Consider the following 26,879-nt stretch of genomic DNA (forward strand, 5'->3'; position numbering starts at 1 on the left):
TAAAAAGATCATAAGTCATTGTTTTCAAAAGATCATGTTCTGGTTTTCTTGTGGTTCAGTGGTCCATTATTCTTCCAGTGCTTTCTTTACTCTGGTGTGATGAATCCAAGTTTTATTCCTGCTAACTTCACTGAGGTTGGGTTGGTGAGGAGTACATCTCAAGTTCCAGTCCACTTTTCTTCTAGTAAGCTCTCTGGTGATCCTGTCTTACAAGTCTTAAATAGAACCTTATCTCCAGGCTCAAAAAAAGTAGGGAACCTGTGGGGCAGAGGTCTCTAATACAAGCAAGGTCATTAATTGTAGCTAAGATCTGACTTGAATGTTGTACTATTTCTTTAGCTTCATTTCTTGACCTACGTTCATATGTCCCACCCCAATCACAGACTGAAATGGTCGTCCTTACACAATTATACAAAGGCTCAATTGAATCTCACATCAAGGAGCCACCCTTAATCTTGAGTAGGGCAATAGGTGAAGCTTCATTTCAATGGGGATGAGGTTCTTCACTTAGTTTGTCTACATTTTTCTTCAAGGTGTGATTCATCTTCTCTACCTTCCCAGAAGCCTGAGGTCTCCATGTGGTATGAAGTCTCCACTTGATTCCTAAAATTTTGCTAACCTCTTTGTAATTTATGAAACAAAAGGAGGTCCATTATCTTTCTTGATTCTGCCCGGTAAGCAAAAGGAGGAATAATATCCTTCAGTAAGGCTTTCACTGCTTCTAAGGATTTCTCAGTTGTAGTAGGATACGCTTCCCCCATCCTGAAAACATGTCAACAAAGCCTAACACATCTTTTCACCCCTGGCATCTGGGTAAATTGTATTTGCCAGTTCTCAAATGGCCACTGTACTTGGTATTCTTTTCCTTCCTTCTCTATTTTAAAAATATTTTATTTATTTTTAGAGAGAGGGAAAGGGAGAAAGAGGTTAAAAACAATAATGTGTGGTTGTCTCTCGCACACCCCCATATGGGGACGTGAGCTAAAATCCAGGTGCGTGTCCTGACTGGGAAACCAACGGGAAACCGTTCAGTTTCCAGGGTACACACAATGCACTGAGCCACAACAGCCAGGGCCCACTTCTTTCTTTTTAAAAAAAATTATTTTTTTCAGACACAAGAATAGAGGAGAGAGAGGCAGAGAAACATTGATGTGACGCCAGAGAAACATGGATCTCTTTCCTCTCTCTTACATGTCCCCAACCAGCGTCCTCGCCCACAACCCGGGCAGGTGCCCTGACTGGGAATCAAACCGGTAACCCTTTGGTTTGCGAGATGACAGCCAACTCACGGAACGAAACCGGTCAGGGCTTTCTCTTGATAGAGATCTGTCTTGGGGTTGTCCTTCTAGGACATGGCACATCTAGCAGTTACTTTTTGTATGGCTTTAGACATCCTAGGACCTGTGAGCTGTGGCTCACTATCAGCAGTTAATGAGCCCCTTCCAAAGTGAGTGACCTTATGCAAATGCTTCATGACTGGCTCTAGTAATTGGTCAGGAAGCAGTGTGACCCCCTTTTTATTTTCTCCATCTACTATCAGGACCTTCTTCATCAAAACTACAGCTCTTACCTTTCTCTACATCTGCAATTGAACATTCAGGGTCAACTTGAGACAAGTCTCGAACAGACACCAGAGGCATTATAAATGTTTCTTTTGCAGCCTCTTTTGTTCCTTGATCAGCCATATTGTTTCCTCTAGTGACTTCAGTGTCCTCTTTCTCCTGTCCAGGGCAGTGCATGACTGCCACCTGTAAAGGTACCTGAATAGCCTCTAATAATTTTAAACTTTCTGCTGCATGCTTAATCTCCTTTTTATTGGAGGTTTATAGTCTTCTTTCCTTCCAGATAGAACCATGAGAAGGCCAAATTGGGAAAGTGTACATCGAATCTGTATACACATTCACTGTCTTTTTGACAACTTCAGTGCCCTCATCAACGCAATCTATTCAGCTTTCTGAGCAGAGGTTCCTGGTGGCAAGGCCTTGGCCTCCACTATTCCTTCGAGCCACTACTGCATACTCAGCCCACTTCCTTTGTCTATATAACTGATTCTGTCTGCATATAGCGTCCAGTCTGCCTCTTCTGGAGGACGGTCCTGTAAATTAATGCTGCGAGAGTAAAACTTCATCAATCATCTCAGTACAGTCATGTATTAGCACAGCTAAGTCAGGCTCTGGGAGAAGAAAGGCAGGCCTTAGCTTACTCTCGTTTTGAGGTAGATGCTGGGATTGACAAGAATTACTTGCTATCTGCCCATCGAACTGCATTCCTTTCACTTTGCAGGATGAAGCTCAACCAGCTGAGAAACAGCAGCAAAAGCAACAACAAATTTTCGAAAGATATGTTCCTATGAGTTTTTTGTGGAGAAGTGCTGCTTCCTATCCAATTTAAGTTGCTATGTTGAACAGCTTTAAGGTAAAAGCATAGATTTATGGGAGCTGCTTATTTTAGAAAGTTGTTACTTGTATGCACGACCCATGGACATGAACTAAGGTGAGTGTGATTGCAGGGGGAAGGGAGGTACTGGGTGGAGGGGAGCAAAGGGGGAAATATTGGAACAATTTTAACATAACATAAAAAAAAAAAGAAGTTGTTAATTTTTCAACAGTTAAAAGTCAAAAGGTATTTTTACCAAAGAGTGCAACTACTTCCTGTTGGTGAAGATGAAACAACTGTGTAGGAACTGGGATCTCTGAGACCTGGAGGTGGGGAGGGTGTTGGATCCAGTAACGTTTCTATTAGAATTCATGCAGTTTTATTGAACAACTTCTGCAATGATCTGTGTAACCTTGAAGAACGAGTGTGAAATAGTTATACCTGGTTAGAATACACCATCACAGACTGATAGCAGCATTTCCTTTTCTAGTCCATGCTCGCCAGGGAGGCCATGACTGAACAAGACTCTTTCAAAGTATTAATAGGGACAAGTACAAAAACTGATTATTTAGGACAATATGCATTGCTTTTAGAAAGGAAATAAAGTTCAAAAGTTGTCAATTACATTAAAATAAATGCGGTTCTGTACCACTCTTGGAAGAAAAGTTTGAAATACCACAGAGATAAATTTCTTCACATCACACCGTACTTCAATCGTATCCAAATATAATGCAACTTCAGAATCACTATGTTCCTTGGGGCAGTAACTAAAAAGCTTTCTTTTGATCTAAAAATGTTAACCTTTTATCTTCTTTGGTGTCCTATTTCTGAATGCTTTCAGGTATGAATAACTAAGCCTGTAAAACATAAACCTCAAGGATATATTTGGATTTATTTTTGCCTCAATAATTACTCATTTTGCACCATTTTGTAGGGAGGTATACTCTCTGTAATGTAAGGCTTAAGTAAATTAAATTATCAAGTATCTAGTAAATTTATCTCCCTCTCTAAAGTCAACAACTTTTATTGTTATATCTGGCATTCACATCCATGCTGCAGCGTTTCCTTGTGGAAGATATCATCTATAGAGAAATGGCGAGACTGTGTGCAGTGAGCAGAGCTCACAGGAAGTGAGCTCGGTCCTGGGAGGCGGGGAAGAGATGGATGGGGAATTCTTGTTTTGTATTTTTGCTCAAGAACAATTTACCTTCCAAAGTTTCAAACTAGTTGAGTATATCATTTATTTACTTAAAATAATAACCCCTCACTAAAATATTAGGGTAAAAAATACTTTAAGTTTTAAACTCCTTTTAATTCTAAGGAAAAGAAAAACACAACCTTTATTGGAAATAACCTTTTAGATATTTCTGTAGCATGTAATTTACTATGTGATTGATCCCACAACTGCGAAGACCATCTTCAGAAGCTCCACAGCAAAGAACAGTAGATATAACTTGCATATTTCTCAATAAAAATTATTTTAAAAGATTTTACTTATTTTTAGAAGGGCAAGGAGGGAGACAGGGAGAGAAACGACAATGTGTGGTAGTCTCTCCCACACATTGACGTTTCTCTCCCTTTCATTCTTCCTCACTTCCCTTCTCCCTCTATAAAAAAAGCAAAATCTTTAAAAAGATTATTAATGGTATAACAGATACTACTGATAATTTGAAAGCTAGTGCTACTTCGCTTTCATTGTTCACATCAGGAAAATAAGCATCCTTACTATGTCTCCACATGTGGCAGTGGCACGGAACTCAGGAACATGCTCCTTTGACAAGATCCTTCTGAGAAGCTATGTCTACTCAGGCCTGAATTAGAGACAGGTACTGGGCTCTGTACTATCAGCAAGGCTGGTCAGTATGGTTTGTTTAGGGGCACATCAGGATGTCCTTGAAGCTATACAAATTGGGATTAAGTAAAGAATATACATAGGGATATAGTGATGTGCACAAATGCCCAAGAATCTATGGAACTGAAAAGTGAGGCAAGAAATATGCTGATTTCATAAATGCATTTGAAGGGAAAAAAATCAGAGCTTTTCTGATTCAAAATGTTAATTTTTCATACAATGGACAATTCAGAGTTAAAAACTAAGCAACACTGGTTTTTATTACACAAATTGGTTTGAAATTTACATAAGAAATTTGGCACAAAAGAAACCTTCATAGATACAGAACACATAATGGTGATTTTCAGAGGGGAAGGGGAAATAGGCATGTAGAAAATGGTCAAGGGAGGAGAAATGTTGATGGAAGGACACTTGACTTTGGATGGTGAACATACAACATGCAGATGATGTAATATAGAATTGCACCCCTGAAACCTACATCATTTTATTAACCAATGTCACAACAATAAATTCAATAAAAAAGGAAAGCATAAATGAAGTGTTTATGAACCTCATCTTTTTAACATTAACCATTTTGTAATCACTGCACATCGATCTCACAAAAGTCTGGGGGGTTATTTAGCACTGTCATTCAGAGGTGTTTTATTTTTTAAAGATTTTATTTATATTTTTAGAGAGAGAAGGAGAGGAAGAGGGAGAGTAAAGCCAATGTGCCAGAGAAACATTCATCTGTAGCATCACACACCCTAACCTGGGACCTGGCCTGCAACCCAGGCACGTGCCCTGACTGAGAATAGAACCGGCAACGTTTCAGTTCGCAGGCTGCCATTCAAGTAACTGAGCCGCACCAGCCAGGGCAGATTCAGTAGGTGTCTTAAATAAAAATGGTTATAATTTAGCCAAGACATGGAAGCTATCACTGTAAGGAAACTAATTGTAAAAAGTAAGCATAGGGGTGTCTTAGATAAACACAAGGGTTAAATGTTCATGACCTTGGATTTAGAGGTAAATTTTTAGAATAAGACCAAGACAAAAAAAGAGAAAGATGAAATACGATATATCAGTCTCCATCAAAATTAATGCTCTGTGTAATGAAGGACAGTATCGCATAAGGAAAAATAAGTCTATTGAAAGGGAGAAAATAATTGTAAGTCACAGATCTTGTGTCTATCCTTAATATTGGACAGGTACTTACAACACATAATCAAAAACAAGAAATCCAAATTAAAAAGGTAAGTCTCTAATTTTATGTTCATCAGTACTTGCTTTCTCTATTCCGGTACTCTTACGTTGGGTGCAATAATATTTACAGGGGTTATATCCTCTGGTAAAATTGATTCCTTAGTGATTATGAGATACCTTCATTCCTTTTACACCATTTTAAATTCTTTCTTTTTTCAACGTAAGTATGGCTACCACAGCATTTTAAAATTTCCATTTGCATGACATAATTCTTTTCATATTTCTATGGATGAACGAATGAGGATTAAAAACTTTACCAAATTTGTTATGTTTCAAGAGTTCTCTTCAATACACAGTACACTGTCTGATGTTTAATGGGGATTGAAAATTGTGATATATTTTGTTAAATTATTCATTTTTTGTTTCCCTCCAGCATCAATAATCCAATGTTAACAAAATTTTAAGCACAGATTAAAAGCTTTGCCACGTTCTTCACATCTGAACAGCTTCCATTCAAGAATGAACACTGTCATGTTGGATAAGACAATTCTACTGATTTAAGCATCACACATTTACAGTATATTTATATGGATTCTCAACAGTACTAACGAGTTGATGTGGCCTGTTCTCATGAACGAGTAAAAGCTCTAAAAGTAAAATGACACTGATGTTAAGGGGCTGAGGACTGCATAGAGGCTTTGCCACATCCCTACATTTACATGGATTTTTACCATGTAAATGAATTCTCTCAAGTTGAATAAGGTTCCAGAAATCCCAGGGGACTTTGCCGCATTCTATACTAGTGAAGCTTCTCTCCAGTATGAATTTTCTGATGTTGAGTAAGCATTGAGGACTGGCAAAAGGCTTTACCACACTCTACATTTGTAAGGTTTCTCCCCAGAATGAACTCTCTGATGTCGAGTAAGGTGTGAGGAGTTCCTAAAAGCATTGCCACATTCTCTACATTTATAAGGCTTCTCTCCAGTATGAATTCTCTGATGTTCACGAAGGTTTGAGGACCTCCTAAAGTCTTTACCACATTCTCTACATTTATAAGGCTTCTCCCCAGAATGAATTCTCTGATGTTGAGTAAGCTTTGAGGACTCCCTAAAGGCTTTACCACATTCACTACACGTATAAGACTTCTCTCCAGTATGAATTTTCTGATGATTTTTAAGGTTTGAGAACTGGCTAAAAGCTTTTCCACATTTTCTACACTTATAAGGCTTCTCTCCAGGATGAATTTTCTGATGCTTTCTAAGCCCTGATGACCAGCGAAAGGATTTACCACATTCTCCACATTCATAGGGCTTCTCTCCAGTATGAATTCTCTGATGGTTTCTAAGCCCTGATGACCAGCGAAAGGATTTACCACATTCTCCACATTTATACGGCTTCTCTCCAGTATGTGTATTCTGATGCTGAGTAAGAGCTGAGGACTGCGAAAAGGCTTTACCACATTTTCTATATTTGTAGGGCTTCTCCCCAGTATGAGTTTTCTGATGGTTTCTAAGCCCTGATGACCAGCGAAAGGCTTTACCACATTCTCTACATTTATAAGGCTTCTCCCCAGTATGAATTCTCTGATGGTTTTTAAGCACTTCTGGCCAGCAAAAGGCTTTACCACATTCTCTGCATTTATAGGGCTTCGCTCCACTACAAATTTTCTGATGATTTGTAAGGATTGAGAACCGGATAAAAGCTTTTCCACATTCTCTACATTTATACGGCTTCTCTCCAGTATGAATTTTCTGATGGTTTCTACACACTTCTGACCAGCGAAATAATTTACCACATTCTCCACATTTATAAGGCTTCTCTCCACTATGAATTCTCTGATGCTTTCTAAGCCCTGATGACCAGCGAAAGGCTTTACCACATTCTCTACATTTATAAGGCTTCTCTCCAGAATGAATTCTCTGATGTTCCCTAAGCTTTGAGGACGACCTAAAGGCTTTACCACATTCTCTACACTTATAAGGCTTTTCTCCAGAATGAATTCTCTGATGTTCCCTAAGCTTTGAGGACGACCTAAAGGCTTTACCACATTCTCTACATTTATAAGGCTTCTCTCCAGTATGAATTCTCTGATGAATTATAAGCACTGAGAACTGGCTAAAAGCTTTACCACATTCTCTACATTTATAAGGCTTCTCTCCAGTATGAATTTTCTGATGGTTTCTAAGCACTGATGCCCAGCAAAAGGCTTTACCACATTCTCCACATTTATAGGGCTTCTCTCCAGTATGTGTATTCTGATTTTGAGTAAGGATTGAGGACTGCGTAAAGGCTTTACCACATTCTCTACGTGTATAAGGCTTTTCTCCAGAATAAATTTTCTGATGTTTAGTACGGGTGGAGGATGCCCTGAAAGCTTTACAACATTCTCCACATCTATGAGGCCTCTCTCCAATATGAATTTTCCCATGAAAAATAAGGGTTGAGACCGAATTAAACACTTTGCCACATTTTCTACACAGATAAAGCTTACATCCAGTAGATATCTTATGATCTAAAGTATGACATGAAAGCCAGTTAGATGTTTTCCCACAGTCTTTACATTTATGAATTTTTCCTATACAGATTATCTTAATTCCATTTACATCAAATATTTTACTGAGGAGTTTCCCACACGGAAAACTTTTGTAAACTTCATTCTCAATACCAATACCATTTTCTTCAGCACTACTTGAAGATTGTTTAAACACTGTGACACATTTTCGTCGTTTCTTTGTGTTCTCCACAATAGGAACAACATGAGGTGTATTGGGATTTGACATTAGGTCAAAGAGTTTTTCACCTTCACAGTGGTTCTCTGAAGGATGAGTATTCTTACATTTATTACAATTTGATTGGTGGTTAACAATATTCCCATTTTCAGTGCATTGATAACTTCCGTCTTCATTCCATGTATGCTGGTAATCCTTGAGGATAGAAAAGGCCTTTATGTCACTTTTAATTTCATTAAACGTGTACATAATTCCCAATGAACTATTCTCTGGTACCTATTAAACCATGCTGAGTGGATCAAAAATCGCTCCCCAGTTCATACAATTTTATATATTGGAGTAAAAGAAAACGTTATTTCTCAATATAGTGTAATAATTCCTTAATAAAGGATTGCCAAATGATTACATTTAAATTTTACATGTGCATTAGATTTCAGTAGATTTACAAATTATTGACTGGAAGCTGAATCACAATCTCCATTTTAAGACGTCTGAGATTATTATTTCCACCACGAATTATTAGAGTTCATAGATTTTCGGACTGCCTCTAGAAGTATATATAAACTCAGATAATGTTATTGCGTTCACATTTGAGAATTCATTTACCTGCAAGTGTCACTGCCTTAAAGTGGGAGTTTACCCTAAAATGCTTTATTTTTCACCTTTTTAGATAAGAAGATTTTAATTATGAATCTTTGGTAAGTTCTGTCCATTTAATTTCTTTTTTCTTCTGACATACTTTCTTATCAGCGTTTTGCTACATTATCAAAGGCACACCTTTCATATCTTACCAGTATTATTCTAGAAAATAAATCTTCTATTCTTGGCTTTTGCAACAAGGCCTGGTTGTCTTCATATGACATTGCTGAAAGACACAAAATAAAGGTTCACAGCTATGACACTCAGGTCAATGTACATTGGCGTTAAACAATTATTGAATATATTTCTTTTCTTTTTTTTCTATTACACTTGTCCCATTTCCCCCTTATTTCTCTCCACTGCTCAGTCCATCTCCCCTGTCTCTCACAGTCATTCCCCACCCTGTTGTCTATGTCCATGGGTCATTTATACTAGTCCTTGCAATAGATCCTTTCTCTTCTTCCCCGTTCTCACCTCCTCCCCACTTCTGGCCACTGTGAGTCTACTCATTGTTTCTATGCCTATCGTTCTTTTTTGCTCATTTGTTAGTTTTGTTCATTAGGTTTCTGTATTAGGTGAGATCAATGGTATTTCGTCACTTAGCTTATTTTCTAAGTGTAATACTCTGCAGTTCTATACATGTTATTGTAAAACATAGGAGTTCCTTTTTTCTTTCTTCAATGTAGTATTCCATTCTGCAAATGTACCACTGCTTTTTGATCCACTCATCTACTGATGGACATTTATGCTGTTTCCAGAACTTGGCTATTATGATTAGTGCTGCTATGAACATAGGGTGCATAATTTCTTTTGAATTGGTGTTTCAGGACTCTTCAGGTACAGTCCTAGCACTGGAATCCCTGGATCAAAAGGAAGTTCTATTTTTAGTTCTTTGAGAAAATTCATATTGTTTCCGCAGTGGTTACACCTGCCTGCATTCACACCAACAGTGCACTAAGGTCCCCTTTTCTCACACCCACACCAGCACTTGGTGTTCATTGATTTGTTGATGATGGCCATTCTGACTGGTGAGAAGTGGTATCTCATTGTGTTTTTTATTTGCATCTCTCTGAGAGTAGTGTGAATATATTATATCTTTAAGTCTTTCAAAATGTTAAATGTTCAAAGAAAAACCAAGAAAGATACAATGAGACAAAGTCAAACAAAAGAAACAAACAGATGCTTACACTTGGCAACCATACCAACTCACATCCCCTGGCACACAATGGCAGTATTATAACAAAACTCCTCAAAACTCCCAGTTTCTACTCTGAAGAGATGGAGGGTACACTGTGTTTAAATATCTTGCTATTTATTGGTGTTCTGAAATATGTTTTTCTGTTTTGCATGACAGAATACAAAAACCATGTTAATAAAGAGTGAATGCACGGTGCACACTTAAAACATAAATAAATAAATAAAAGGAAATGAGTGATTGATCAAAGCCCACAGAAACTGCAGGACTAAAGACCAATATTAAGTATACAAAAAATGTATGGATAAGATCACATGAGATTTTTTTTTTTTTTACACCACCAAAACAAAAACTAAACCAAGTAAAGACAGACATTGGGATTACAGCAACTATGAAAACTGCTACACAATAAGGCAAACACACAGGGGGTTAAAAACACTACCTGCAAAATGGAAGAAAATGGTGGAAAGCATATATCTTTATCAGTTTTTTAATAATTATTTTCTGTTTTTAGATTTTACTTTTTTTTAGAATAAGGGGAAGGGAAGGATAAAGAGGGGAGAGAAAGACCAATGTGTGACAGATACATCCATCAATTGCCTGTCGCACACCCCCAACTGAGGACATGGCCCAAAACCAAGGGGTGTGCCCTGATTCGGAATTGAACCAGTGACCTTTCAGTTCACAGGCCGGAGCACTGGTCATGGAGCCACATTAGTCAGGGCTATATCTTTTAAGTCTTTACTAAAAAAATATACAGAAGTTTTAGAAAACAACATGATAAAACAAACAACAATTTTTAAAATGGCCACAAATATATGGTTAAATATATTTAAGAAAGGCAGGAATATACAATGAAATGAGAGATTCTTTAATCAACTGTGCCATAAAAATTGAATCAATACACAAAAAGTAATATAACTTGGACACTTTCTTATGCCATATATCAAAATAAACTCAAAACTAATAAAAAACTAAAATATTAAGACCTAAAGCCATGAAAACACACAAAAAAAGATAGTCAATAAACTCCCAAGATCTTAGAAAAGAAACTGTGGATATATCTTGGTGGCAGAACAAACAAGAAAAAAAATTAAACAAATGAGACTATAACAAAGTAATTTTCTGCAAAGCAAAGGAAACCATCAAGAGAGCAAATAAAAAGAACAATTACTGAAAAGGGAAGATATCCACCAATGATGCTAATATACACACTATATAAGCTATATAAGGAACTACACAGCTTAACAACAAAAACAACAAAACACTAATCCAATTAAATAATGAGCAGAGAACCTGAATAGATATTTCTGTAAATACACTATAGATATGTCCAGTACACATATGAAAAGATGTTCAACATTATTCATCATCAGAAAAATGCAAATTGAGACCTCCAGTGAAATAGAAGAACATATGTCAAGATCGAAATTATCAAGAAATTAAAAAACTACAAATATAATATACGTACTATTGAGTAAAAAAGTTAATCTTAACTTCTGGCCAAGATGGAGGCCTAGACTGACACGCTCCATCTCCCTCCACAACTAAGAAGAAACACAACTACGGCAAAACCAAAACCAAAAATAACCAGAACTTCCAGAAAATAAAGCTACGTGGAAGTCCAACGTCTGAAGTTATGAAGAAGTGGTGCTTGTCTGGAAGAGTAGTAGGGGTGAAGCCGGGGAGGAGAGGTCAGGCTGTGCTGGCGGTGGCAACTGCAGCGACGGTGACTGGACAGCGGTAAGCACAGACACTCGTATTAAACGGGAGGCAAGAAGACCCTGGGGAGCACCCTCGGCTGCAGACCAAACCTGTCAGTTCGCGATTCCAATGTCGGGGAAGGTAGACCCCATTGCCTTGGAATGTGAGAGCCGGAGGACCTTGGGACCAAGGCAGAGGCCCTCACTCTCAGCGGAGAGTAAACAGCAGGGATTCATCTCAGACCCACGCCCTAACACAATGCGCCACAGTGTGGTGAGAAGGGTCACCCGGAAGTGACGAGTGCATGAGGCTCCGCACCCTATAACATAGGAGGTGTGACAGCCCACCCAGGAAGCAAAGGTAAACACCAAACTGTCAGAATGGCACAGATCACGATGGAGATCCCGGTGAGGCAACTTATCAGACAGCAATTATCTAATCTAACGGCTCAGCAGATAGGAGATCTTTCTGAGGCACAGTTCAGAACTTTGGTTCAAGTGCTTGCAGACATAACAGCAGATCTTAAACAAGACACGGAAGGAATAAAGGCCAGTCCTGCTGAAATAAATGAAAATACATAGGAAACTAGTGGTGAGTGAAAGAAAACCAGGAATGAAATCCACAAATTGGAACATTGGGAAGGAATAGTCAACCACTGCAGAAAGAGGTAACGAAAGGTGAGGAAAATGAGGAAAGGCTCAGAAACCTACGAGACCGTTACAAGCGGGCCAACATCCGAATCACAGGGTTGCCAGAAGGCGAAGAAGAACTAGAAATTGAAAAATTATGTGAAAAAATAATGAAGCAAACTTCCCTAACTTGAGGAAGGAAAGGGAATTACAGGTCCAGGAAGCACAGAGTTCCAAAAAAGCTGGACCCAGGCAGGACCACACCAAGACACATTATAATCAAAATGTCAAAAATTAAGGATCAAGAGAGAATTTTAAAAGCATCAAGAGAGAAGAAAAGAATTATGTACAAAGGGGTCCCAATAAGACTATCAGCTGATTTCTTAAAAGAAACTCTGCAGGCAAGAAGGGACTGGCAAGAAATATTCAAAATAATGAAAAGCAAAAACTTACAACCAACCACAGTTACTCTATCCAGCGAAGCTGTCATTCAGAAAAGAAGGGCAGAGAAAGTGCTTCCAGGACAAAGTAAAATGGAAGGAGTTCATCAGATCTAAACCACTGTTATATGAAATGTTAAAGAGACTTGTTTAGGAGAAACAGGATCAAAACTGTGAACATTAAAATGAAAGACTGTATCACAACAACCAACAACAGAAGCTAAGGAATCGAAACAAAGGCAAACTAAGTAGGCAATGAGAGTGGGAAAAGAATTACAGGTATGGGGAACATATTGGAGAGAGGTCAGCGGGGAGGGGAAGAGGGGATAGGGAGGGTGATGGTACAGGAATTAAGAAGCATAGTAGAAGGGAGTGGAGCAGATAAGAAGATGTTGAGAACTATATGCACAACCAATGGGCATGTACTAAGGGGGGGACAACTGGAGGGAGGGGAGTCACTGGGTGGAGGGGAACAAAGGGAAAAGAAATTGGGACAACTGTACTGGGATAATTAATAAAGCATATTTTTTTTAAATACCTAAAAATAAGGTGGAGGTCTGCATGAAGGGGGGCAAATGCTAATATTTGAGACAACTGCAATAACATATACAACAAAATATATTTTAAAACCTAAAATACACTAATATAATCCAGTAATTGTGCTCCTTAGTTTTTAATCAAACATCTAAAAACTTTTATTTTTTAAAAACCTACCGGTGACTATTTATAGATGCTTCATTTATAGTATCCAATAATCAAAAGAAATGGAACTGTCAATAGGTGAATAGATAAGTAAACTGAAATACATAATTGGAATTATCATTCAGTGCTATATAAAAATAATATATCAAGTCATGAACAGATGTGAAAGAAACCTAAAAGACAGAGATAAGACGAGGTGCATAGTTGGTTAGAGCATCTGCCAGATACACCAAGGTTGTGCATTTGATTCCTAATCATGACACATAGAAGACTGAAGCAATGAATGCATAAATAAGTGAAAACAACAAATGGATGTTTCTGTCTCTCTGTCCTATTCTCTCTCTAAAAAAAGAAAACAAATGAAATTAAAAACATGAGTCCAATTTAAAAAGGTTACAGACTATGCAATAATAACTACATGACATTCCAGAAAAAACAAAATGAGAGACACAGTAAAAAGATCAACGACGGCGAGTTTAGGAGACATAGAGATAAACAGGAGGAGCACAGAGAATACCGAGGGTGGAGAAACACGTCTCTAGGACACTATCATGTGTATATATGTCATCATGAATGTTCCAAGCTCGTATATATATACAACCCACCAGTGAACGCTACAGTGACCTACAACTTTGGGTCATGATGATGTACAGATGTAGCTTCATACATGTCCCAAAAGCACCTCTCTGGTGGGGGACATTGATGAAGGAGGAGTTTATACAGACAGGAGCTGGGAGATGGTGGGAATTCTCATTTACTTGTACACAATTTTGATGTGAAGCTAAAACTGTTTTTTGAAAAAGTCATTCAGAGACCTTTTTCTCTAAAGTATCTATACTCAGGTCTATGCATCTTTTCTATGGTCTTTAAGCGCATCCAAAAAACCAATGTTTTCATCCCCCATTAAAACACATACACATTACTTCACAATGATAAGCGTGGCTAGATTCAAAGAAAAAAACAACACTGAGTGTTTCCAAAAATGTAGAGAAAGTATACCCCACACATGATTAAGTGAATGATAAACTGGTGCAAACAGTATTAATAGTATCAGGGGATTTCTCAAAAGATTAAAATAGAACCATTTTGTCATTCAGCTCTTCTACTCAGTGTTTATCAAAAAGAGTTCAAAGGAGCATTTGCAAGACACAACATGCACACCTGTGTCAACTGTAGCATTAGTTACAAAAGCTTATATAGGAAGAAACCCCCATATTTACAGGTAAATAGGTATATTAAAAAATGTAGTAAATACATAAAATAAAATACTGCTCCACCTGGAAATAGAAAAATGTGTTACCACCGAACACCACAAAGACAAACATTGAGGACTATTTTAAGTGAAGCACACAAGTCACAAAGAGACATACACTAAAGGATTCCATTTAGCTGGAGCCCTTGTAATAGGAGAAAAAAAAAAGGGAGTTACCAAGGCCTTGGTTTTCAGGCAAATGAAGAAGTGGTTGTATAATGGACATTGAGACATTTCTGCAAGGTGGAAGTTTCAGAAGAACAGGTGCACAACAAAGAGAATATACTGAATGTGACGGAATTGTACAGTTACACATGGTTAAGATGGCAGATGTTTTACTTTTTAAAAAAGATTTTATTTTTCTAAGAAACAGGGGAAGCGAAGGAGAAAGAGGGAAACATCAATGTGTGAGAGAAACATCAATTGGCAACCTCTTTCTTGTATGTGCCCCCGCCAAGGGCTGAACCCGAAACCCAGGTGTATGTGTCGTCGTCGTCGTCGTCGGCAGCCGTCCGTCTCGAGAGACGATGGTGTAGCTTCTTAAGAGTCTATCTGCACCGCCGAGAATGGCTGTGCAGTCCAACTGGGGAGTGACACGGTATCTGTCTCCTCCCGTGTTGAATCAACATCTTGTGATGACGCTGGAGTGTCCTCTCCAGTGAAGCTGAAGCTACAGAGCCTGGGCAGGGTGATATGGAGGGTCTGCTGTTGCCCATGCAGCAGACCCGAGGTGTATGTGTCCTGACTGGGAATTGAACCAGCAGGAAGATGCCCAACTGACCGAGCCACACTGGTCAGGGAGGTTTCTCATCAAAATTTAAAATGAAAAATAATATCTAAAGGAGAGAATGATATAACTTTAAAAATTACATTCAACTTAAAAATGTTTTTATCTCACATAAACAGAACATAAATTCAGCCATGAAGAGATATAATATTAAGGCTACTTCTGAAACTCGCAGGACGAATCAATCACTGACCAGGAACCAAGCACAGAAAGAAACAAGGTGAGTCATCAACAAAGCAGGGTAGAAACCACACACAAACGTGCACATAACGTTAATGGGAATCGACATATGGCTGATACATATTTGAATTAAGTCCCACAATGTCTTAAGTGTACTGAGTGGAAAACTATCAATCACATTCCTAATATATAACTAAAAACCAAAACTGCAATAAACAGAATTCAGGGAAGCTAGCATAAAAAGGTACCACACTACAACCACAGTGGGAACTGTGGCTGAGTGAGACTGAGGGGCGCTGGAGTCCAAGTCTTTGTCTTAAAGGCCCAGACTCAGACTTACTGGGACTCCCACGCTCTGAACTCCAGGCTTAGGACAGCAGCTGGAAAGGCCCCAGGGACATATGCAGAGGAACTGAACTGTCTGGCTTTGGGACAAAGGCTGGAGGGGCAGTTTTCTCCCACACAGCAGTCCTGGCACAGGCCATTACTCCCTTTCTGAGCCCTCCCCACCACAGAGCTAGCAGGCAGGTGCCATGTGTGAGTGTCCATCTACCAGGCTAACACTGTGGACCTGTCCTAGTGATTCCCTGAGACCCTGCCCACCCCCCGTGATAGCCCACCCAAACCATGTGCAGTGGCTTTTCCATAAAAATGGCCTCTCTTGCCTCATGCTTTAGACTCTCCTTAATCTCAGAAACAAACGGCACCTGCACACCCTATACATCTCACTCAGGGGCCGCATGCATGGCACCAGCTGCTGCTGGCCTTGGATTGTATCTTGGCCTCTCATGGGCTTCTCCACACCAAGCACAAGTAGGAGCAACTGCATATCGCTCTGTTAACTCGTGCCGGGTGAAACCGGGCAATTCGTACGTGGTGGCTGACCTTGTACCTGAAGAGAAGACCCACAGCCAGTGCACCCAGTGGACGGCTTAGGACAAGGCCGCATTACAACCATACCACTTTTAAAAGCGACACACTCCTGGCGCTGACTTGGTGAGCACGAAGGCACCACTGAACCTTTTTGTAAATATAAAGCACCTTATAATTGTGTGACTCATGTCTTACCAAAGGAGTACACTTCGGCATGTTGTCTCAGCACTTTTTAATATAAAAGCAGAAATCTGACCGAAGTGTAATCAGAAAGGGAAAACACATCAGGCACAGTCCCGGGCAACAATGCACCAAACCAGAGAGAATGACAAAATGATAGTGATCAAGAAATCAGGTTCACAATAAAGACCTGCCTACATGGTGGTTCTAAGGTCATCTATGGCTGTAACTTATTGAAGAATTCTCTAAGGTAAGATACATTAAACAATTCTAATAAAAAGAAACTGGAGTACACAAACCAGAGATTTCGTATGTCAGTTCATAAAAAACAAAGATGACATTGTAAAACGCAAGAGAAAACTAGATTGTATCACTTTGGGGAGGTGTAAAGGGCAGCAATGAAAACACTAAATCTAAATTCTCTGGGCTCGTGTTTGAAGCCTCATAGGATTAGAAATTATATACCAGAAAACATGACACCTGTTGCCAGGGATCCTGAGATTCTCCAACAATTTCAAGGATCTCAACCACTTCTTTCATAAACACTGTTCATGAGACAAAAGCAAAACTGAAAGAAACTAAGGCTGAATTTCCAATTTCTTAGCAACGAGCAGATTTTCCCAGGTCCCCAACGCAACGGAGGCACACCCTGACCATCTTGGGCCTCATGGTCTAAGGTGAGGTCTTTTGCACCAAGTGCTAATAGGATGACACAGGTCACTGGAGTAGAACCAGAGTCAGAATATGATATAGGAGCAACGGACATGTTGGAGAACAGCTGGCCCTCTGTGACAGCAACAAATATCAACCTGGGATTTTCAAAATCCTTGCACAGAAACACAATTTACAAACCACTTTAAGCCTGGTGTCCTGGATGACCTTTGGGACTGTCATCTCTGTCATCTACTGTTCCATTCCCACCTACCTGAGTGATCAGATATTGCTTTTTGTCTGCAAACATCCCAGCGCTCCTTCATTTGCTCCACAATGGTGACCAGGGCTGGCTCAGGGAAAACATGACCTGTTTATAAAAGAAACATTAATTTTGATAGAGATTCTGTCATTTACAGTCCAGTTTGTGCTGAGGGAAGAAGACTGGTAAAATAATAATGACCTCCAATGTCTCCCTTGAGAGCAAGAATCTGAAAGGCTACCATACAAAACAGAAGTCCACAAATGAAGTTAAACTAATAAGAAAACGAAACCCTGCAGCTGGCATAGAAAGATCGAAAGAAACTCATCCTCACCCACAGAGACCAGGTTCCTGTAGTTCTCCAACATCACATCCACGTACAATTTCCGCTGAGCTGGGTCCAGGCACTTCCACTCCTCTTCAGAGAAATCTACTGACACATCCCTGAGCGTAAAAGGTCCCTGAAAAATAAGGCAAAATTACCAAGGGGCCACCAGGAGTTAATAATATAACTCAACGTGAAAACAGTGTTAGAAGTGGATTGGGCCTAGGAGAGTACACTGACTCATCAAGATCATTTCGACCCAGTTAATGTTCTCTAATATACTTCCTAACACTGAGAAATGAGTGACCATGTCCTCAATCCACTGAGAGACTTTTCGTAAAAATAATGTATTACATGAGGGACAGACACAGCCATATGGATGCTCAGTGTTGTATTCGTCTCATTCAGGATAAATTGTGTATATTGCTCAGTAGGAAAATCATGGGGAATTGGAAGTGTAAGTAGTTCTTCACATTTCATGCAGACAGCAAAGAATTGCAGTTGTGAAAAAATTAGATTCTCAGTCAGAAGTTCTGGGATGGGGGCTGTGTTTTCACATCTTTTACAAGCTCACACTTTACTAGTGACACCATTGTCCCTTGTCCACATGACATACTTCTGAATAAAACAATGAGGAATACAAAATAATTCATCCATGATTTTGAGTTGACGACTACACTACTCAAAGAATAAGAAACATATCAGCTAAAATATTACTTGAAAATTTAGTGAAGGTAAGCTTAGAAGAACATTTTTCTTCCTATTAGAGTATGATCTGAAACACAGAGTAAAACATAGACCTTGAGATGTACTACAAACTTGATTTAAAAATTTTCAACGAACAGAGGCAAATACACATAAAGACACCTCATGGATGTTCATCGCAGTTTCTGTAAGTGAGAATGAAAACATTTCTGAGAGTAAGAACACTAAATAGCTCAACAGTTAACGTTTATGCACATGGACACACACACATCGAAACAAGGCAAAAATGAAAAGTGATAGAGAATTAACTTTTTTTTCTCCCCACCCTAGAAAATTAAATATTTATGTTAATGAAATAAAGATTTTTTTTGTGATTCGGTAAATCGCACAAATCTACTTGTGGATACCATTTGTTTTATAAACACAATAAAGAGAAATGTAAAAAATAATAAAGAATAAAATGTACCTAGTGTTTATTAGTCTTTTATCTGTTTAAAAAGTTTTGTGTATCGCCCTGCCTAGTGTGGCTCAAGTGACTGAGAGCTGGCCTGCAACCTGAAGGGTTGCTTGTTCAATTCCCAGCCAGGGCACATGCCTGAGTTTTGGGCCAGGTCCCTAGTCAGGAGCATGAGAGAGGCAACCAATTTATGTTTCTCGCACACATCGATGTTACTCGCCCACTTATCCCTTCCTTTCCCCCTCTCTAAAAACAAATATATAAAATCTTTATTATTACTCTTGTAAACTTTCCTTTTTTAAAATAACTTATTTGTTTGGTGATTTATTTATTTATTTTTAGAGAGAGAGGAAAGGAGAAAGAGAGGGAGAGAAACATCCCTGTGTAGTTGCCTCTCACTCGCGCTCTCAACTGGGGACTTGGCATGCAACCTAGTCATGTGCCCTGACTGGGAATCGAACCAACCCTTTGATAAGCAGGCCGGTGCTCAATCCACTGAGCCACAGCAGCCAGGGGCTCTTGTAAACTTTCTTCAAGTTATAACACTGAGTATGTCAGAGACATGAGTGTGGAGTCTAATGAAAATTTATTGGAACAAGGCCTGGTTCATTAAATCCTCCATATCAAAAGCCAATGGTATCTAGGAAATAAATGTATGGCCTTCATTTTCCAAAGGAAACTAAAATTAATGGTCGTTTCCAATCAAATGTGATGGATTTTTTCCAAAACTCAAGAATTTCCTGCTAAACCCTTGGTAATGATTAGAAAGTATTTACTGTTGGTGGAGAGACCACCTCAGCTAAATGAACATCACGTGCACTAGATCAGTGGATATCAGGTGACTAAAGCACAGAGAACAACACATCATCACTGCTGTGACATTATAGAAAGAAAAATAATACATAAAAAAAGAGATCATTGCCATGGCTGGTGAGCTGCAGGGGATTGAGTGCTGGCCGTGCGAACCCAAAGGTCGGTGGTCAATTCCCCTTCAGGGCACAGGCCAGTGATGCGGGCCAGGTCTTTGGTTGGGAGCCCTGCCAGAGGCAACTGATCCATATTTCTCCTGCACATCAATGTTCACCTCCCTGTTTTTCTCAGCTCCTATCTCCCCTTCAATATATGTTCTTTAATCTTTTGAAAATGTCAATGCACATATGACTTTCATGTGTTGAACACAAACTGAAGTGCACTTCAATAGAAACAAGCCGTGGCTGGTGTGGCTTAGTAAATGGAGCCCAGGTATGCGAATCAAAGGGTCACCCGTTTGATTCCCAGTCAGGGCACATGCCTGGGTGGCAGGCCCGGTCTCCATCCAGGTCCCTAGCTGGGGATTCACAAGAGGCAACCAGAGATCTATGTTACTCTCCTTATCTTTCTCCCACCTTTCCCCTATCTCTGAAAATAATAAATAAGTAAATAAATAGCAAGAGGTTTATACCAAACTTGTGAGCTAGCCTCTCCTATCTACTCTTGTCAGCACCTGCTGAGCTATCCTGACCAATAAAATGAGCATTTATTACCCCGGGCCTACAGAGCTGATGCTGCAGCTACATGAACCTAAACCTACATCTTACTTCTTTGCTGATACCCGAGCCTCTGAGCCCATTCCGATAGGGGTGTTGCACACGAGTATCTTCCCCAGTAGGTCTGTGTGAAAGGGGATGTTCTCAGTAGTTAAAAGTCATTATTTCAAGGCAGAAATTCTTCATGGCCTTGGGGAGCTTGGATAAAGAGAACGCAGAGAAGTCTCTGGGACAAAGGGGAGAAGTATGTAAAACCCTAACTTTAACAATAAGAAGAAGAAAAAGAAAAATTTGAGGAGATGAAAAAAACCTACAAGGCAAGGACATCAGAGGCAGGGAAATACAGGTTGCAGGTTCTAAACCACTAACGTTCGGAAGAAAAGCAAACACAGATGCTGACCCAGGACACACCGTTTACCTGAGAAGCAGCCATGGGTCCTGGTCCTGCTCCTGCTCCGGGCTGTTTTCTCAGGCGATGATATGCGAGGAGTCACACTGGCATGTTGAGAATGTGCCTTCGTAGGTGTCCGCACAGCCCTTGGATCCGCTTCCAGCACAATGACAAGCAGAAGGACCTGAAAATGCCAGAAAGGTCACCACCCCAATCCTTTGTCGCAGTAGAGTCAGAAACACTAAGCTCCTACATGAGGACCACATGGCAGTTTTTTGTTCTTCTTTTCAGGTGCCCTCTCCCCTCACAGAGGTCCACAAACTCATAGAGCACTGAGAACGTGTGCTGCTCTCCTGAACCCCAACCCAGCAGAGCACCCCGCAGCCACCCCTGACCAAAGTGCACTCCCGACTCTTACAAAGGCATGACAGCATACCCCTTCCTTCCCTGCTCCTTCCCTTCCACCCTCCAGACAAGCTTTCTATTTCCTTTCTGCTGACTGACTAGGCCCTTCTTTTGACTCTATTGTTCCCTGAGCTCACTTCTAACTGTGGAATTTAAATGAAAATTTTCTTATAATTAAGAAAAACAGAAGCATGCTGGCTGAGTGGCTCAGTTGAATGCAGCAGCATCCCTGACACCAAAACGCTGTGAGGCTGATTCACAGTCAGGACACCCACCTAAGCTGCAGGTTCTACCCCTCTCCGGTGCCTGTGGGAGGCAGCACATCCATGTTTCTTTCACACCAATGTATTTTCTCTCTCTCTTTTCCTCTGTCTGTATTATCAATAAGCACATCCACAATGAGGATATTTTTAAAAAATGAATCCCAAAGCACTCCTGTGAATCCCTGGGCGCACCTTAGGATGACCCAGAGCACTTCAGCAAACAAGGATGCTCCACCCACAGCACTTCTCCTACTCTGTGGAGGATGACATAGCTGATGTCATTTCTCAGAACTTCCCAGGTGACTTAATACAAACATGAAAGAAAACAGTTTAGGTTTAATAAGCATGCAGACCCCTAGTGAATGAGGGGCCCACTCTAAGTTATAATTCTGCTGGTCTGCAGTGGGGACCATGAAATGGCATCTTTATTAGTTCCCTCCTGGTACATGAGTACTCCCTGAGAGCTGTTTTCTGTAGCACTGGGACACACATATCAGACCCAGCACATCTCAGACCTCTAGGTAATGTGAGGACTTTGGGCAGAAACTTCTAAAAGGATAGGCTCCACAAGCAAAAATTACTATTTTCTAGGAAATTACAAATTATTTCAGAAATATAAAGTTAACAAATACAAGTTTTTAAAAAAATAATTTATTTAATTCTTTACTTATTTATTTTTATTTTTAAGGAGAGGGGAAAGGAGAGAGGGAGGAAACATCCCTGTGTGGTTGCCTCTCACTTGCACCCCCAACTGGGGACCTGACCTGCAACCTAGTCATGTGCCCTGACTGGGAATCGAACCAGCGACACTTGACGTGCAGGCCGACGCTCAATCCACTGAGCCACAGCAGTCAGGGTACAAATACAAGTTTTGATGTTGAAAATTAATTAAAAATTTGCCATGAAAACATGTCCATCAAATTACACAATGAAATAATGAGCTTTTGGGAACCCACGTTTCAGGTCAATCCAGTGCTTCCTTCAATATTTTCAGAGGATGGATAAGAAGAACTTGAGGGGAACCACTGCTCTGTGGCTCACAGTCACTGATTCAACAAATCACATAAAGGGAAGGAAAAAACTGCTGAACATTAGACGAACTCTGAAACTAGGTTCTGACTGTAGTAAAAAAAGACATTCTTATGAAGAGCACAGCGAAATAGGTTCATACCATTTACTAAGTGCCAATGGAGATTCCAACACATGATAAACAGTAGAAAGGATGCAGGCTCAGAATTTAAACTAGAAATAATATATCCAAAAGGAAAACTATGTGGAATTTTTTTAATGTAATGACTTCTAAGGTCTAAGTTTTGCCCTGACTGCAGTGACTCAGTGGGATTAGTACTGTCCTGCATAATGCAAGGTCATCAGTTCAATTCCAGAACTTTCTCTCCTTCTCCTTCCCCCTCCTGTTCCCTCTCTTGAAAGAAAAAAAAATTATATATATATATACATATATAAAATCTTTAGCCTTGGCTGATGTGGCTGAGTGGATTGAGCGTCGGCCTGCGAGCCAAGTGTCGCTGGTTCAATTCCCAATCTGGGCACATGCCTGGGTTGCACGTCAGGTCCCCAGTTGGGGGCGCAAGTGAGAGGCAACCACGCAATGATGTTTCTCTCCCTCTCCATCTCCTTTCCCCTCTCTCTAAAAATATATAAATAAATAAACAATTAAAAAAGAAACTTCAAAGTAATCACTCTACTTTTAAAAAAATCTTTAAAAAATAAATATCAGCAATGCTCATTTTCAGTTAATGACTACAGAAGAGTTATTCAACAGACTAAGATTTAACTCAACATGTTTTGTAAAAATAAATTCTATATGAGAAGTAGAAGGAAAAAAGAAAATACAAAGAAAAGAGAGGAAAAATCCCAATGGTTTTAATACTTCTGGAGAGAATCATCATGTAGTAACAGACTGTTACTTCAGCTCCAGGGTACCTCCCTCTGGCCATTCCAGGAAATGAGAAGGGAGCCATGACTGACAGACAAGTCTCTTATAAACTGGAGATTTGTAATTCACATTAAATTCTGTTTAGATGAAACAATTCAGTAAATGTCAAACTAAATAAATTATAAAGCCACAGGCCCATAAATCACAATTTAATCACCCACATCCCACCAGCTCACCACTCACCCTCATTTGGGTTCCCCTTCTTCCGGCTACTCTGTGTTTCTGTGTATGGATGTGTTCCTGTCTCTTCCCCGTTTCTCTGCACTTTTGTCCTTTCCTGTGTTAATCCTCCCCTCTCCCCCGCTCGTTCGCCCCTCTTCTCTGTTTCTGTCCCCACAGCAGTTCCTGGAAACTCTAAAACCCTTTTTCACCTTCACTGGTTCTTATCCCTGATCTTTCTCATTGCTCCCATTTCCGTGACTCTGGGTCCCCTCTGCTGCCCGTGACAGTCTATCCCGTCACCCCCCTCCCCGCCCACATACACACACGACTGGCTGATTTCAGCGCTGTTTCTCCCTCTGACCCGTGACCCCAAACCCCGTTCCTGTCCCTGCTGTCGCGCCCCCAACTCTTCTCCTCAGAACCCCTCCCTCCGTCTGAGCGCCTCGCCCTGTGCTGCCCCCACGTCCGCTCACAGGCCCCCGCCCCGTCAGCTCCCCGCGTCTCCCCGGCATCTCTCCCGCCCTCCTCCCCGTCTGCCCCCCCCAGTGACCCCTCCCTCCCACGGCGCTGCCCCGTCCCTCCCCCACCCCCGGCGTCGCCGTCTCCCACGGCCCCTCACCGGCCTCTCCTCCCTCTCACGGCCCGTCTCCCTCACCCCGTGTCCGGATCCCCTCACAGCCTCGTCCCGCCGCCGTCCCGCGGGCCCCTCGCCCTCACCGCCTCCACAAAGGCCCTCCCGCGGGGGCAGGTCACCTCTTCCGGGGACACTGTATTCCGCCTTCCTAGGTCCCACCCCACGGAAAGTGTGCTCGTCCTGGATAGGGTCTCCTAGTAAATGGCGGAGGGGGAGGCGACGGTCACCGGTGGGCGGCCTGCAGATCCCCAGGCCCGGGTGTTATCCGCGCGTGGAGCCCAAGGCCGGGGGAGGGGCGCAAAGGCCGAGCGTCCCTAAGTCAGGGTCTCACAAGGACCCCGGACTCACCGGTGCAGGAAGCTCAGCCGCAGGGACTTCAGGGTCTGCAGTGACCCTCAGCTTTTCCTCCTCACCAACGTGGACTTGGAAAACCAAGTTTCAGTCAGAACCACGGGAACCCGATCTGTTCCTCCGCTCAGTTCCTCCGTAAGAGACTGCGCATGCTCCTCACTCATTCCGTCGTTGGGCGGGAGCCGGAGCTGAGAGCTTCTGCATTGGGGGCGGGGACGGGGAGGGGGGGCCCCGCGCTCGGGAAGAGCCAAACCTGTGCAGCATACGGGAGTATAGGGGCGGGGCGGGAGCAGTGGGGTGCTCAGGGCTACGTTCCACCTCAGTCTCCTGCGTATGTGTCCATTCTTCCAGCAGAGAGCCACAAATTTTCTTCTGTTCCAGCAGACCCAACACTTGCTGGGGTGCATAAATGGTGACAGGCTGTCCCAAGAAAGCTTCAGCATCCTGTCAAACCTCCCGGGGACTGCCACAGCTCTCAAGCAGGTTGGGCACCCCAGGACACTGGGGTAGTTGTATGACAAGTATGCGATGAGTCACTAAGCATTTGGGTGAGGAATCCTAGGGCAAAGCTCCGCCTTTCCTGCATGAAGAAATTAAAGGGATTTAGTAGGTTTGGAAGCCCTAGGCCAGTGCAGAGGCCAGGTGCGCCTTCAGGGACTCTCAATCCTGAGCGCACTCTTTAGTCTATATGAAAGGGCTGTGTTCTGGTCCTTTCAGTGCTTTTCCAGTTTACGGTCTGATGTAGGATACACAGTATGTGCCCAATAATATACAGCGGGCTGTCCCTCTGGCCCTGCTCCCACTGGAACTTTCTTCCTTTTTTGGAACTGTGAATTTTATACAACTCCTTCAGCTCAACGTCATGTATGAATTAGTTTCTTTGGTTTCCTTAGTGTGGTATTCAGAAGTGTGGCATATTACAGGAGACATTGCTGTCACTTGGAAAAAGTGAGCTTATTAAAGATGTGAACACAGAGACCACACCCCAGAACTTCTGAATCAGAACCTGTATTTTTACAAATCTACAGGTCTTTGTTGTCTGAATTAAACATGAAGTGCTTACACTTCCAACTCACCATGCCCTTTCCATCTGAGCAATATACACAAGTGATTCAAAGGGTAAAAATACAACACTCAACAGTCCATATACCTGTGTCTATTCTTTCATTTTCAAGTTTATTTTCCTGAAAAGTGTCTGCAGTGGACTTGTAGATATGTCTCATCCTCATTTCTCAGTGTTAGAAAATACACTAGAGAATATTACTGGGTCAAGATGATTTTGTAAGATAACTCAGGTTACTCTCCTAGGTCAAAACCACTTTTCCTAACACTATTTCATGTTGGATGTCAGTATGAAGACTGCCTATGGCTCCATGGTAAATGTGTCTTTTTATTTCAAGGATCTTTGACCTTCAGAGATGTGGCCATAGATTTCTCTCCGGAGTTGGAGTGCCTGGTTCCAGCCTAGTGGAAATTGAACACAAACATGATTTGGACAGCTACCGGAACCTGGTCTCCCTGAGTGAGGATGACTTCCTTCAGAGATCCTACTACACTGGCAGGATTTCTTTATTCTTCATTAGTTTAGCATCTTTTGGGGACTGCTTTGGATGGTAGCCTTTCAGATTCTTGCTCTCAAGGGAGAAATGGGAAATTATCTGGTGCAGAAAACAAGACCCAGGTAACTGCCCTTTTTTTTTTCTATGAGGCAGATTCAATTCTATTTATTACTCATGTAAGTGGAATTCTATGTCTGTCTTTTTGTAACTTATGTGCATTTTAAAAAATGTCCTCACTGTTTGTCTTTGTGGTATCAGGTGATGAGATTTTTTTTTCTATTTTTCAAATATTTTATTTATTTATCTTTAGAGAGAGGGGTAGGGAGAAAAAGAGGGAGATAGACATCAATGTGTGGTTGTTTCTCACGTGTACCCGTCTGGGGACCTGGCCTGCAACCAAGGTATGTGCCCTGACTGGGGATTTAACCAGAGACTATTTGGGTCGCAGGCCAGTGCTTAATTCAGGGCAAGATTTTTTTCTATTTCCTGGCAGAGCAGTATTCCACTGTAG

At 41.0% G+C, this 26,879-nt stretch overlaps 1 protein-coding gene across 1 annotated transcript; it reads right to left on the minus strand.

Annotated features, from left to right (window-relative positions):
* Positions 1-4,462: 4,462 nt before the first annotated feature.
* LOC149995352 (uncharacterized) lies at positions 4,463-24,943 on the minus strand. Its single transcript, XM_090259457.1, is given in 8 exon segments — positions 4,463-6,218; positions 6,220-6,288; positions 6,290-8,334; positions 8,931-9,004; positions 17,646-17,741; positions 17,968-18,094; positions 21,065-21,221; positions 24,807-24,943. Coding segments are annotated over 7 exon segments (2,670 nt in total). The 5' UTR covers positions 21,080-21,221; positions 24,807-24,943; the 3' UTR covers positions 4,463-5,974.
* Between the last annotated feature and the right edge of the window lie 1,936 nt (positions 24,944-26,879).

Source organism: Furipterus horrens, unplaced genomic scaffold, assembly GCF_987537825.1.
Source record: "Furipterus horrens unplaced genomic scaffold, mFurHor1.1.pri manual_scaffold_13, whole genome shotgun sequence".
NCBI lineage: Eukaryota > Metazoa > Chordata > Mammalia > Chiroptera > Furipteridae > Furipterus > Furipterus horrens.